Source organism: Nerophis lumbriciformis, linkage group LG09, assembly GCF_033978685.3.
Source record: "Nerophis lumbriciformis linkage group LG09, RoL_Nlum_v2.1, whole genome shotgun sequence".
Lineage (NCBI taxonomy): Eukaryota > Metazoa > Chordata > Actinopteri > Syngnathiformes > Syngnathidae > Nerophis > Nerophis lumbriciformis.
Genome location: NC_084556.2, coordinates 53,790,449 through 53,806,511, shown reverse-complemented (window position 1 = coordinate 53,806,511; position 16,063 = coordinate 53,790,449). Strand labels below are relative to the sequence as shown.

The 16,063-nt window shown below is 38.1% G+C and overlaps 1 protein-coding gene across 1 annotated transcript in view; it reads right to left on the bottom strand.

Moving 5' to 3' along the window:
- Positions 1-16,063, bottom strand: part of fat3b (FAT atypical cadherin 3b) — a 305,444-nt gene that overhangs the window by 203,468 nt on the left and 85,913 nt on the right. Inside the window, exon 6 of the mRNA XM_061961744.2 lies at positions 12,331-12,529. Coding sequence (XP_061817728.1) covers positions 12,331-12,529 — 199 coding nt within the window. The remainder of the gene's footprint in view (positions 1-12,330; positions 12,530-16,063) is intronic.

Genomic DNA, 16,063 nt, shown 5'->3' with positions numbered 1-16,063 from the left:
TTTATTTATTAGTTATTAATTATTTATTTATAATTTTTATTTTTGTTATTGTTATTATTTTTTTTTGTATTTTTAACGTATTTTTTTTATTTATTATTATTTATTTATTAGTTATTAATTATTTATTTATTATTTTTATTTTTATTATTATTCTTTTTTTAATTTTTTTTAAATTTTTAACATATTTTTATCAATATTTGGAGGCGTGGTGTAAAGTGAGTAAGTTTGTTTTTGTACATTTTTAATCATTTTTTTTAGCAGTTACTTTATGTCGAGTTAATGAATAAAAACATCATTAACTGAACATAATTGCGTACGTTATTTACATCACTAATTAATTTACCTCCTAATTTTACATTACCACAGGGAAGGGACTCATATGGCCCCATTCCTGGGTGGGTCTCACACGACAGGAAGATTGCAATGCAGTCCGCTGAAAAAGGGGGAAAGCGCCACTCTGGAATTTTCGTATATCTGGCGGATAAAAGTGGATGGGGCACGCCCCAAATTTGTCATGTTTCACGTGTCAGGTACACTGCAACGAATGGGGCCACATAGATCCCCTTCCTACTGTATTTTCTGGTATTGATTCACTGGAAGCAACGAAAAATACTAAAGAGCCCTTTGAGAGAAAAGAGTTATATAAAAAATCGAATCTGGTACTTTTCTTTTTTTGGCACAGACCGAATGCCGCCGGTCTTACGTAAAAAAAAAAAAAATCTATGTTACGGCACCCGGGTATCGTGAGTAAAGTAAAAATCCACTTTTCCAAAAAATGCACTAGCTTAATGCTAGTATGCATTGGCTTTGCTAATGACATGCTACGGATTAGCATTAGCGATTTTACATGGCAATTTCGACACCTCCAAATGCGCGGATGAAAACTACAACTAAGATGCACGCTACAATCAGCCGGTGTGGAATAAGTATGATATGTATAGTATTAACACTTTTTAAGACGCAACAAAATAAAAAACAGTTTTTTGTTTTTTTTTGGCACAGACCGAATGCCGCCGGTCCTACCGGGCACCGATTTATGTAACATCCGTGTTACGGCACCCGGGTAACGTGAGGAAAGTAAGGCTCCGCTTTTCCCAAAAAAAATGCACTAGCGTGATGCTAATATGCATTGGCTTCGCTATTAACATGCTACGGATTAGCATTAGCGATTTTACATGGCAATATCAACACCTCCAAATGCGCGGATGAAAACCACAACTAAGATGCACGTTTCAATCAGCTGGTGGGGAATAAGTACGATACGTACAGTATTAACACTTTTTTAAGGTGCAACAAAATACACATTTCTTTTTTTTGGCACAGATCGAATGCCGCCGGTCCGACGTAAAATCCATGTTACGGCACCCAGGTAACGTGAGGAAAGTAAGGCTCCGGTTTTCCAAAAAAATGCACTAGCGTGATGCTAATATGCATTGGCTTTGCTATTGACATGCTACGGATTAGCATTAGCGATTTTACATGGCAATTTCGACACCTCCAAATGCGCGGATGAAAACTACAACTAAGATGCACGCTACAATCAGCCGGTGTGGAATAAGTATGATACGTATAGTATTAACACTTTTTAAGACGCAACAAAATAAAAAACAGTTTTGTTTTGTTTTTGGCACAGATCGAATGGCGCCGGTCCTACCGGGCACCGATTTATGTAACATCCGTGTTACAGCACCCGGGTAACGTGAGTAAAGTAAGGCTCCACTTTTCCAAAAAAATGCATTAGCGTGATGCTAATATGCATTGGCTTTGCTATTGACATGCTACGGATTAGCATTAGCGATTTTACATGGCAAATTTCAACAGAGATGAATGTTACAATCAAACAGCTGGTGTGTAATAAGTACAATACTTACATTAGAAACCCTTTGTAGGGCGCAACATAACACATTAGCTACTTCCTCGTTAGATAGCCTATATATAGAGTACTGCCCTCTAATGTCTTGGAAGTGCAATTATTATTTATTAACACACACAAAAGTACTGAAAATTAGTACCGTCCAGTACCGGTATCGGTTCCCGGGAATTGGTACCGTTAATGTGCTAATTTGATGCTAATTTAAATTGGATTCGTCATAGACAGGCTACTATTAGCATTAGTGATTTTACATGGCAAATGTCAACAAAAATGAATGTTCCGATCAAACAGCTGGTGTGTAATAAGTACAATACTTACAGTAGAAACTCTTTGTAGGGCGCAACATAACACATTAGCTACTTCCTCGTTAGATAGCCTATATATAGAGTACTGCCATCTAATGTCTTGGAAGTGCAATTATTATTTATTAACACACACAAAGGTACCGTCCAGTACCGGTATCGATTCCCGGGTACCGGGAATAGGCACCGTTAATGTGCTAGCTTGATGCTAATTTACATTAGATTTGTCATAGACAAGCTACTATTAGCATTAGCTATTTTACATGGCAAAAGTCAACAAAGATGAATGTTCCAATCAAACAGCTGGTGTGTAATAAGTTAAGTTAAAGTTAAAGTGCCAATGATTGTACAATACTTACAGTAGAAACCCTTTGTAGGGCGCAACATAACACATTAGCTACCTCCTCGTTAGATAGCCTATATATAGAGTACTGCCATCTAATGTCTTGGAAGTGCAATTATTATTTATTAACACGCACAAAAGTACTGAAAATTAGTACCGTCCAGTACCGGTATCGATTCCCAGGTACCGGGAATTGGTACCGTTAATGTGCTAGCTTGATGCTAATTTACATTAGATTCGTCATAGACAGGCTACTATTAGCATTAGCGATTTTACATGGCAAATATCAACAGAGATGAATGTTCCGATCAAACAGCTGGTGTGTAATAAGTACAATACTTACAGTAGAAACCCTTTGTAGGGCGCAACATAACACATTAGCTACTTCCTCGTTAGATAGCCTATATATAGAGTACTGCCATCTAACGTCTTGGAAGTGCAATTATTATTTATTAACACACACAAAGGTACCGTCCAGTACCGGTATCGATTCCCAGGTACCGGGAACTGGTACCATTAATGTGCTAGCTTGATGCTAATTTACATTAGATTCGTCATAGACAGGCTACTATTAGCATTAGCGATTTTACACGGCAAATGTCAACAGAGATGAATGTTCCGATCAAACAGCCGGTGTGTAATAAGTACAATACTTACAGTAGAAACCCTTTGTAGGGCGCAACATAACACATTAGCTACTTCCTAGTTAGATAGCCTATATATAGAGTACTGCCATCTAATGTCTTGGAAGTGCAATTATTATTTATTAGCACACACAAAAGTTCTGAAAATGAGTACCTTCCAGTACCGGTATCGATTCCCAGGTACCGGGAATAGGCACCGGTAATGTGTTAGCTTGATGCTAATTTACATTGGATTCGTCATAGACAGGCTACTATTAGCATTAGCGATTTTACACGGCAAATGTCAACAGAGATGAATGTTCCGATCAAACAGCTGGTGTGTAATAAGTGCAATACTTACAGTAGAAACCCTTTGTAGGGCGCAACATAACACATTATCTACTTCCTCGTTAGATAGCCTATATATAGAGTACTACCATCTAATGTCCTGGAAGTGCAATTATTATTAATCAACACACACAAAAGTACCGTCCAGTACCGGTATCGATTCCCAGGTACCGGGAATAGGCACTGTTAATGTGCTAGCTTGATGCCAATTTACATTAGATTTGTCATAGACAAGCTACTATTAGCATTAGCGATTTTACATGGCAAATGTCAACAAAGATGAATGTTCCGATCATACAGTTGGTGTGTAATAAGTTAAGTTAAAGTGCCAATGATTGTACAATACTTACAGTAGAAACCCTTTGTAGGGCGCAACATAACACATTAGCTACTTCCTAGTTAGATAGCCTATATATAGAGTACTGCCATCTAATGTCTTGGAAGTGCAATTATTATTTATCAGCACAAACAAAAGTACTAAAAGTTATTACCTTACAGTACCGGTATCGATTCCCAGGTACCGGGAATTGGTACCGTTAATGTGCTAGCTGGATGCTAATTTACATTAGATTCGTCATAGACAGGCTACTATTAGTATTAGCGATTTTACATGGCAAATATCAACAGAGATGAATGTTCCGATCAAACAGCTGGTGTGTAATAAGTACAATACTTACAGTAGAAACCCTTTGTAGGGCGCAACATAACACATTAGCTACTCCCTCGTTAGATAGCCTATATATAGAGTACTGCCATCTAATGTCTTGGAAGTGCAATTATTATTCATTAACACACACAAAAGTTCTGAAAATGAGTACCGTCCAGTACCGGTATCGATTCCCGGGAATTGGTACCGCTAATGTGCTAATTTGATGCTAATTTACATTGGATTCGTCATAGACAGGCTACTATTAGCATTAGTGATTTTACATGGCAAATGTCAACAAAGATGAATGTTTCGATCAAACAGCTGGTGTGTAATAAGTACAATACTTACAGTAGAAACCCTTTGTAGGGCGCAACATAACACATTAGCTACTTCCTCGTTAGATAGCCTATATATAGAGTACTGCCATCTAATGTCTTGGAAGTGCAATTATTATTTATTAACACACACAAAGGTACCGTCCAGTACCGGTATCGATTCCCGGGTACTGGGAATAGGCACCGTTAATGTGCTAGCTTGATGCTAATTTACATTAGATTTTTCATAGACAAGCTACTATTAGCATTAGCTATTTTACATGGCAAAAGTCAACAAAGATGAATGTTCCGATCAAACAGCTGGTGTGTAATAAGTTAAGTTAAAGTTAAAGTGCCAATGATTGTACAATACTTACAGTAGAAACCCTTTGGAGGGCGCAACATAACACAGTAGCTACTTCCTAGTTAGATAGCCTATATATAGAGTACTGCCATCTAATGTCTTGGAAGTGCAATTATTATTCATCAGCACAAACAAAAGTACTGAAAATTATTACCGTCCAGTACCGGTATCGATTCCCAGGTACCGGGAATTGGTACCGTTAATGTGCTAGCTTGATGCTAATTTACATTAGATTCGTCATAGACAGGCTACTATTAGCATTAGCGATTTTACATGGCAAATTTCAACAGAGATGAATGCTACAATCAAACAGCTGGTGTGTAATAAGTACAATACTTACAGTAGAAACCCTTTGTAGGGCACAACATAACACATTAGCTACTTCCTTGTTAGATAGCCTATATATAGAGTACTGCCATCTAATGTCTTGGAAGTGCAATTATTATTTATTAACACACACAAAAGTACCGTCCAGTACCGGTATCGATTTCCGGGTACCGGGAATAGGCACCGTTAATGTGCTAGCTTGATGCTAATTTACATTAGATTCATCATACACAAGCTACTATTAGCATTAGTGATTTTACATGGCAAATGTCAACAAAGATGAATGTTCCGATCAAACAGCTGGTGTGTAATAAGTTAAGTTAAAGTTAAAGTGCCAATGATTGTACAATACTTACAGTAGAAACCCTTTGTAGGGCGCAACATAACACATTAGCTACCTCCTAGTTAGATAGCCTATATATAGAGTACTGCCATCTAATGTCTTGGAAGTGCAATTATTATTTATCAGCACAAACAAAAGTACTGAAAATTAGTACCTTCCAGTACTGGTATTGATTCCCAGGTACCGGGAATTGGTACCGTTAATGTGCTAGCTTGATGCTAATTTACATTGGATTCATCATAGACAGGCTACTATTAGCATTAGCGATTTTACACGGCAAATGTCAACAGAGATGAATGTTCCGATCAAACAGCTGGTGTGTATTAAGTACAATACTTACAGTAGAAACCCTTTGTAGGGCGCAACATAACACATTAGCTACTTTCTCGTTAGATAGCTTATATATAGAGTACTGCCATCTAATGTCTTGGAAGTGCAATTATTATTCATCAGCACAAACAAAAGTACTGAAAATTATTACCTTCCAGTACCGGTATCGATTCCTAGGTACTGGGAATTGGTACCGTTAATGTGCTAGCTTGATGCTAATTTACATTAGATTCGTCATAGACAGGCTACTATTAGCATTAGCGATTTTACATGGCAAATATCAACAGAGATTAATGTTCCGATCAAACAGTTGGTGTGTAATAAGTTAAGTGAAAGTTAAAGTGCCAATGATTGTACAATACTTACAGTAGAAACCCTTTGTAGGGCGCAACATAACACATTAGCTACCTCCTAGTTAGATAGCCTATATATAGAGTACTGCCATCTAATGTCTTGGAAGTGCAATTATTATTTATCAGCACAAACAAAAGTACTGAAAATTAGTACCTTCCAGCACCGGTATTGATTCCCAGGTACCGGGAATCGGTACCGTTAATGTGCTAGCTTGATGCTAATTTACATTAGATTCGTCATAGACAGGCTACTATTAGCATTAGCGATTTTACATGGCAAATATCAACAGAGATGAATGTTCCGATCAAACAGCTGGTGTGTAATAAGTACAATACTTACAGTAGAAACCCTTTGTAGGGCGCAACATAACACATTAGCTACTTCCTTGTTAGATAGCCTATATATAGAGTACTGCCATCTAATTTCTTGGAAGTGCAATTATTATTAATCAACACACACAAAAGTACTGTCCAGTACCGGTATCGATTCCCAGGTACCGGGAATAGGCACCGTTAATGTGCTAGCTTGATGCTAATTTACATTAGATTCGTCATAGACAAGCTACTATTAGCATTAGCTATTTTACATGGCAAAAGTCAACAAAGATGAATGTTCCGATCAAACAGCTGGTGTGTAATAAGTTAAGTTAAAGTTAAAGTGCCAATGATTGTACAATACTTACAGTAGAAACCCTTTGTAGGGCGCAACATAACACATTAGCTACCTCCTCGTTAGATAGCCTATATATAGAGTACTGCCATCTAATGTCTTGGAAGTGGAATTATTATTTATCAGCACAAACAAAAGTACTGAAAATTAGTACCTTCCAGTACCGGTATTGATTCCCAGGTACCGGGAATTGGTACCGTTAATGTGCTAGCTTGATGCTAATTTACATTGGATTCGTCATAGACAGGCTACTATTAGCATTAGCGATTTTACATGACAAATATCAGCACAAACAAAAGTACCGAAAATGAGTACCGTCCAGTACCGGTATCGATTCCCGGGAATTGGTATCGTATGGGTTCAAATGTAAGCGGTACCCATCCCTACTTTACTACCCAGCAATGTCCTATAATTGACTTCTGGTGTATCCTCCGACTCGAAAGTGAAAGTGTGGCGTGGTCATTTGGGCGGCGCCAATTGGTTCTGATCCGACTAAACCAACACGGGATGGAAAATGAGGGAAAAAAGGAGGCCGGGCAAACATTGCAGTGTTTTCCAGGAGGTCTCGGACCTTTGTGTCAACATTCATCTCGTCTGTTTGCACCCCCCCGCGGAGGGGGGCGGGCCGGAGGGGGGGCGTGCAAAGTGGTTTTGGGTGGTGGGGGGGGGGGGGGGGGTGCGGCGAAAGCAAACACCAGCTGCTGGAGTTCTGCAAGGAAACAATGGGGGGCGGGGGGGGTGGTGGGGGGTGTACGTGGCGCGTCACGCTGCGGCAATAAGACCACTTGAGCGCCAGGAAAAAATGGCGTTTTCGGGAAACCAGTGGAAGTCTCCGCCAGCAGCCCGGGTCAAAGTGGGCAAGTTGTGGGCAGTTGACTCATCGCCACGGGCGCCGCCGGAGGGGCGGAGCTCGCAGGCCTGTCTTATAAATCCAGCAGTTTAATATGAGCGTTATTAACAATAATACAACATCATAATATTAGTGTCAGAGATGTGTCAAGTTGTTCTTTATTAGGACTAATATTCTAATACCAATAGTACAACATCATAATATTAGTGTCAGAGATGTGTCAAGTTGTCCTTTATTAAGACTAATATTCTAAAAACAATAATACAACATCATAATATTAGTGTCAGAGATGTGTCAAGTTGTCCTTTATTAGGACTAATACTCTAATAACAATAATACAACATCATAATATTAGTGTCAGAGATGTGTCAAGTTGTCCTTTATTAGGACTAATATTCTAATAACAATAATACAACATCATAATATTAGTGTCAGAGATGTGTCAAGTTGTCCTTTATTAGGACTAATATTCTAATACCAATAATACAACATCATAATATTAGTGTCAGAGATGTGTCAAGTTGTCCTTTATTAGGACTAATATTCTAATACCAATAATACAACATCATAATATTAGTGTCAGAGATGTGTGTCAAAGTGGGCAAGTTGTGGGCAGATGACTCATCGCCACGGGCGCCGCCGGAGGGGCGGAGCTCGCAGGCCTGTCTTATAAATCCAGCAGTTTAATATGAGCGTTATTAACAATAATACAACATCATAATATTAGTGTCAGAGATGTGTCAAGTTGTTCTTTATTAGGACTAATATTCTAATACCAATAGTACAACATCATAATATTAGTGTCAGAGATGTGTCAAGTTGTCCTTTATTAAGACTAATATTCTAAAAACAATAATACAACATCATAATATTAGTGTCAGAGATGTGTCAAGTTGTCCTTTATTAGGACTAATATTCTAATAACAATAATACAACATCATAATATTAGTGTCAGAGATGTGCCATGTTGTCCTTTATTAGGACTAATATTCTAATAACAATAATACAACATCATAATATTAGTGTCAGAGATGTGTCAAGTTGTCCTTTATTAGGACTAATATTCTAATAACAATAATACAACATCATAATATTAGTGTCAGAGATGTGTCAAGTTGTCCTTTATTAGGACTAATATTCTAATACCAATAATACAACATCATAATATTAGTGTCAGAGATGTGTCAAGTTGTCCTTTATTAGGACTAATATTCTAATAACAATAATACAACATCATAATATTAGTGTCAGAGATGTGTCAAGTTGTCCTTTATTAGGACTAATATTCTAATAACAATAATACAACATCATAATATTAGTGTCAGAGATGTGCCAAGTTGTCCTTTATTAGGACGAATATCCTAATACCAATAATACAACATCATAATATTAGTGTCAGAGATGTGTGTCAAAGTGGGCAAGTTGTGGGCAGATGACTCATCGCCACGGGCGCCGCCGGAGGGGCGGAGCTCGCAGGCCTGTCTTATAAATCCAGCAGTTTAATATGAGCGTTATTGGACCCGGGCGGGGTGGGGGGGGGGGAGGCTATAAAGACGAGCGGCGGCGAGCGGCGGAAACGAGTAAAAGCCAATTTATCAGTCTGCGTAGGTGATGGTCGTCGATACGAGGGCGACGAGGAACGGAGATAAACAAAAAGGCAACGCCGGGATGGCGAGGATGTCTCCCCTGTGGCACATTGTAGAGTCTGTACACACATTTTGTTGGGCACGCCATCGCGGAACATTCCTTTGAAGAGGCCGTGAGGACACTTCATTAGGTACACACTCTTAGGAAGTCCAACACAAGAGTGATGTCACTATTTGTGAAGGAGAAAGGTCATAATCTATTAGGCTGACCAGACTGTGAAATCCCAAAAAGATTGTGTTAGATGTAAATATAAACAGAATACAATGATTTGCAAATCCTTTTCAAGCCATATTCAGTTGAATATGCTACAAAGACAACATGTTTGATGTTCAAACTGATAAACATTTGGTTTTTTCCAAATAATCATTAACTTTAGAATTTGATGCCAGCAACACGTGACAAAGAAGTTGGGAAAGGTGGCAAAAAATACTGATAAAGTTGAGGAATGCTCATCAAACACTTATATATATATATATATATATATACTTATATGTAGCTAACATAGCTATGCTAGTGTTGCTAGCCTAGCATGATGTTAAAATGTAATGTTAGCATGTAGCTCACATAGCTATGCTAGTGTTGCTAACCTAGCATGATGTAAAAATGTAATGTTAGCATGCAGCTAACTTAGTATGATGTTATATTGTATTATTAGCATGTAGCTTACATAGCTAAGTTAATGTTGTTAACCTAGTATGATGTTATAATGTAGAGTTAGCATGGAGCTAACATAGCTACGTTAATGTTGCTAACCTAGCATGATGTTAAAATGTAATGTTAGCATGTAGCTAACATAGCTATGCTAGTGTTGCTAACCTAGCATGATGTTAAAATGTAATGTTAGCATGTAGCTCACATAGCTATGCTAGTGTTGCTAACCTAGCATGATGTTAAAATGTAATGTTAGTATGTAGCTCACATAGCTATGCTAGTGTTGCTAACCTAGCATGATGTTAAAATGTAATGTTAGCATGTAGCTCACATAGCTATGCTAGTGTTGCTAGCCTAGCATGATGTTAAAATGTAATGTTAGCATGTAGCTCACATAGCTATGCTAGTGTTGCTAACCTAGCATGATGTTAAAATGTAATGTTAGCATGTAGCTCACATAGCTATGCTAGTGTTGCTAGCCTAGCATGATGTTAAAATGTAATGTTAGCATGTAGCTCACATAGCTATGCTAGTGTTGCTAACCTAGCATGATGTTTAAAATGTAATGTTAGCATGTAGCTCACATAGCTATGCTAGTGTTGCTAACCTAGCATGATGTTAAAATGTAATGTTAGCATGTAGCTCACATAGCTATGCTAGTGTTGCTAGCCTAGCATGATGTTAAAATGTAATGTTAGCATGTAGCTCACATAGCTATGCTAGTGTTGCTAACCTAGCATGATGTTTAAAATGTAATGTTAGCATGTAGCTCACATAGCTATGCTAGTGTTGCTAACCTAGCATGATGTTAAAATGTAATGTTAGCATGTAGCTCACATAGCTATGCTAGTGTTGCTAGCCTAGCATGATGTTAAAATGTAATGTCAGCATGTAGCTCACATAGCTATGCTAGTGTTGCTAACTTAGCATCATGTTAAAATGTAATGTTTGCATGTAGCTGACATAGCTATGCTAGTGTTGCTAACCTAGCATGATGTTTAAAATGTAATGTTAGCATGTAGCTCACATAGCTATGCTAGTGTTGCTAACCTAGCATGATGTTAAAATGTAATGTTAGCATGTAGCTCACATAGCTATGCTAGTGTTGCTAACTTAGCATCATGTTAAAATTTAATGTTTGCATGTAGCTGACATAGCTATGCTAGTGTTGCTAACCTAGCATGATGTTTAAAATGTAATGTTAGCATGTAGCTCACATAGCTATGCTAGTGTTGCTAACCTAGCATGATGTTAAAATGTAATGTTAGCATGTAGCTCACATAGCTATGCTAGTGTTGCTAACCTAGCATGATGTTAAAATGTAATGTTAGTATGTAGCTCAGATAGCTATGCTAGTGTTGCTAACCTAGCATGATGTTAAAATGTAATGTTAGCATGTAGCTCACATAGCTATGCTAGTGTTGCTAGCCTAGCATGATGTTAAAATGTAATGTTAGCATGTAGCTCACATAGCTATGCTAGTGTTGCTAACCTAGCATGATGTAAAAATGTAATGTTAGCATGTAGCTCACATAGCTATGCTAGTGTTGCTAACCTAGCATGATGTAAAAATGTAATGTTAGCATGCAGCTAACTTAGTATGATCTTATAGTGTATTATTAGCATGTAGCTTACATGGCTAAGTTAATGTTGTTAACCTAGTATGATGTTATAATGTAGAGTTAGCATGTAGCTCACATAGCTATGCTAGTGTTGCTAACCTAGCATGATGTTAAAATGTAATGTTAGCATGTAGCTCACATAGCTATGCTAGTGTTGCTAACCTAGCATGATGTTAAAATGTAATCTTAGCATGTAGCTCACATAGCTATGCTAGTGTTGCTAACCTAGCATGATGTTAAAATGTAATGTTAGCATGTAGCTCAGATAGCTATGCTAGTGTTGCTAACCTAGCATGATGTTAAAATGTAATGTTAGCATGTAGCTCACATAGCTATGCTAGTGTTGCTAACCTAGCATGATGTAAAAATGTAATGTTAGCATGCAGCTAACTTAGTATGATGTTATAGTGCATTATTAGCATGTAGCTTACATAGCTAAGTTAATGTTGTTAACCTAGTATGATGTTATAATGTAGAGTTAGCATGTAGCTAACATAGCTACATTAATGTTGCTAACCTAGCATGATGTTAAAATGTAATGTTAGCATGTAGCCATAGCTATGCTAGTGTTGCTAAGGTTTCTGTCCTTATGTTACGTTGGTGTATGGCGTCTGTGAGGTTGGACAAGATCCAGTTTTTGCCTCCAAGCCGGGCCATGAGACATCCTGACCGTGAGGAGACCCTGACTGACAATGAAGACCAACAGAAAAACTGATCTTGCCTGTCTTGGGGTTGATGTAGAAGAAGTTCTGCGGGTTGCCGGCGGTGATGCGGTAACTCAGACGACTGGGCGTGGCGGTCAGGTCCGGGTCCTGCGCCTGGATCCGGATGACGGACACGTCCTTGGGCGAGTTCTCCATGACGACCGGGTGGTAGATGGGGTCCGAGGTGAGGGGCGCGTTGTCGTTCACGTCCTCCACCTGAGGGGTGGAGCTCATTTTTACTCAAGTAAACATGCCTGACTGAATATTCTAATAACAATAATACAAAATATTAATATTAGTGTCAGAGATGTGTCAAGTTGTCCTTTATAAGGACTAATATTCTAATAACAATAATACAACATCATAATATTAGTGTCAGAGATGTGTCAAGTTGTCCTTTATTAGGACTAACATTCTAATAACAATAATACAACATCCTAATATTAGTGTCAGAGATGTGTCAAGTTGTCCTTTATAAGGACTAACATTCTAATAACAATAATACACCATCATAATATTAGTGTCAGAGATGTGTCAAGTTGTCCTTTATTAGGACTAATATTCTAATAACAATAATACAACATCATATTAGTGTCAGAGGTGTGTCAAGTTGTCCTTTATTAGGACTAATATTCTAATAACAATAATACAACATCATAATATTAGTGTCAGAGATTTGTCAAGTTGTCCTTAGTAGGACTAATATTCTAATAACAATAATACAACATCATAATATTAGTGTCAGAGATGTGTCAAGTTGTCCTTTATTAGGACTAATATTCTAATAACAATAATACAACATCATATTAGTGTCAGAGGTGTTTCAAGTTGTCCTTTATTAGGACTAATATTCTAATAACAATAATACAACATCACAATATTAGTGTCAGAGATTTGTCAAGTTGTCCTTATTAGGACTAATATTCTAATAACAATAATACAACATCATAATATTAGTGTCAGAGATGTGTCAAGTTGTCCTTTATTAGGACTAATATTCTAATAACAATAATACAACATCATAATATTAGTGTCAGAGATGTGTCAAGTTGTCCTTTATTAGGACTAATATTCTAATAACAATAATACAACATCATAATATTAGTGTCAGAGATGTGTCAAGTTGTCCTTTATTAGGACTAACATTCTAATAACAATAATACAACATCCTAATATTAGTGTCAGAGATGTGTCAAGTTGTCCTTTATAAGGACTAACATTCTAATAACAATAATACACCATCATAATATTAGTGTCAGAGATGTGTCAAGTTGTCCTTTATTAGGACTAATATTCTAATAACAATAATACAACATCATATTAGTGTCAGAGGTGTGTCAAGTTGTCCTTTATTAGGACTAATATTCTAATAACAATAATACAACATCATAATATTAGTGTCAGAGATTTGTCAAGTTGTCCTTATTAGGACTAATATTCTAATAACAATAATACAACATCATAATATTAGTGTCAGAGATGTGTCAAGTTGTCCTTTATTAGGACTAATATTCTAATAACAATAATACAACATCATATTAGTGTCAGAGGTGTTTCAAGTTGTCCTTTATTAGGACTAATATTCTAATAACAATAATACAACATCATAATATTAGTGTCAGAGATTTGTCAAGTTGTCCTTATTAGGACTAATATTCTAATAACAATAATACAACATCATAATATTAGTGTCAGAGATGTGTCAAGTTGTCCTTTATTAGGACTAATATTCTAATAACAATAATACAACATCATAATATTAGTGTCAGAGATGTGTCCTTTATTAGGACTAACATTCTAATATTCCTTAATTTTTGTTTGTATCGTTGGGAGTCACTATTTGGTCATGTTGGGAGTCAATATTTGGTCATGTTTGGGAGTCACTATTTGGTCATGTTGGGACTCACTATTTGGTCATGTTGGGAGTCACTATTTGTTCATGTTGGGAGTCACTATTTGTTCATGTTGGGAGTCACTATTTGGTTATGTTGGGACTCACTATTTGGTCAGTTTGGGACTCACTATTTAGTCATGTTGGGACTCACTCTTTGGTCATGTTGGGACTCACTATTTGGTCATGTTGGGAGTCACTATTTGTTCATGTTGGGAGTCACTATTTGGTCGTGTTGGGAGTCACTATTTGGACATGTTGGGACTCGCTCTTTGGTCATGTTGGGACTCACTATTTGGTCGTGTTGGGAGTCACTATTTGGACATGTTGGGACTCGCTCTTTGGTCATGTTGGGAGTCACTATTTGTTCATGTTGGGAGTCACTATTTGGTCATGTTTGGTAGTCACTATTTGGTCATGTTGGGAGTCACTATTTAGTCATGTTTGGGAGTCACTATTTGGTCATGCTGGGGGTCACTATTTGGTCATGTTTGGGAGTCACTATTTGGTCATGTTGGGAGTCACTATTTGGTCATGTTGGGAGTCACTATTTAGTCATGTTGGGACTCACTATTTGGTCATGTTGGAAGTCACTATTTGGTCATGTTTGGGAGTCACTATTTGGTCATGTTGGGAGTCACTATTTAGTCATGTTTGGGAGTCACTATTTGGTCATGCTGGGGGTCACTTTTTGGTCATGTTGGGAGTCACTATTTGGTCATGTTGGGAGTCACTATTTGGTCATGCTGGGAGTCACTATTTGGTCATGTTGGGAGTCACTATTTGGTCATGCTGGGGGTCACTATTTGGTCATGTTGGGAGTCACTATTTGGTCATGCTGGGGGTCACTATTTGGTCATGTTTGGAGTCACTATTTGGTCATGTTGGGAGTCACTATTTGGTCATGCTGGGAGTCACTATTTGGTCATGCTGGGAGTCACTATTTGGTCATGTTGGGAGTCACTATTTGGTCATGCTGGGGGTCACTATTTGGTCATGTTGGGAGTCACTATTTGGTCATGCTGGGGGTCACTATTTGGTCATGTTTGGAGTCACTATTTGGTCATGTTGGGAGTCACTATTTGGTCATGCTGGGGGTCACTATTTGGTCATGTTGGGAGTCACTATTTGGTCGTGCTGGGGGTCACTATTTGGTCATGTTTGGAGTCACTATTTGGTCATGTTCGGAGTCACTATTTGGTCATGTTGGGAGTCACTATTTGGTCATGTTTGGGAGTCACTATTTGGTCATGTTGGGAGTCACTATTTGGTCATGTTGGGAGTCACTATTTGGTCATGTTGGGACTCACTATTTGGTCATGTTGGGACTCACTATTTGGTCATGTTTGGAGTCACTATTTGGTCATGTTCGGAGTCACTATTTGGTCATGTTGGGAGTCACTATTTGGTCATGTTTGGGAGTCACTATTTGGTCATGTTGGGAGTCACTATTTGGTCATGTTGGGAGTCACTATTTGGTCATGTTGGGACTCACTATTTGGTCATGTTGGGACTCACTATTTGGTCATGTTGGGAGTCACTATTTGGTCATGCTTGGGGTCACTATTTGGCAGTGGTGCTGTCAATCAAGTGTTGCAGTCAATGGCTGACAAAGATGGCGCTGCTGGACTGAGAGTATTTACGAGTGTTGGCTGCCAGCGTCGAGACGCTCTAGCAGGTAATTGAGGAGCACCTGTGTGTGATGTGTGACTGTGTGTGAGTGTGAGTGTGTGTGTTACTGTGTGTGAGTGTGTGAGTGTGTGTGTTACTGTGTGTGAGTGTGTGTGAGTGTGTGTGAGTGTGTCTGATGTGTCTGATGAAACTTCCTCTTTTGGCCCGCCAGCGGAGCGAGCAATCAC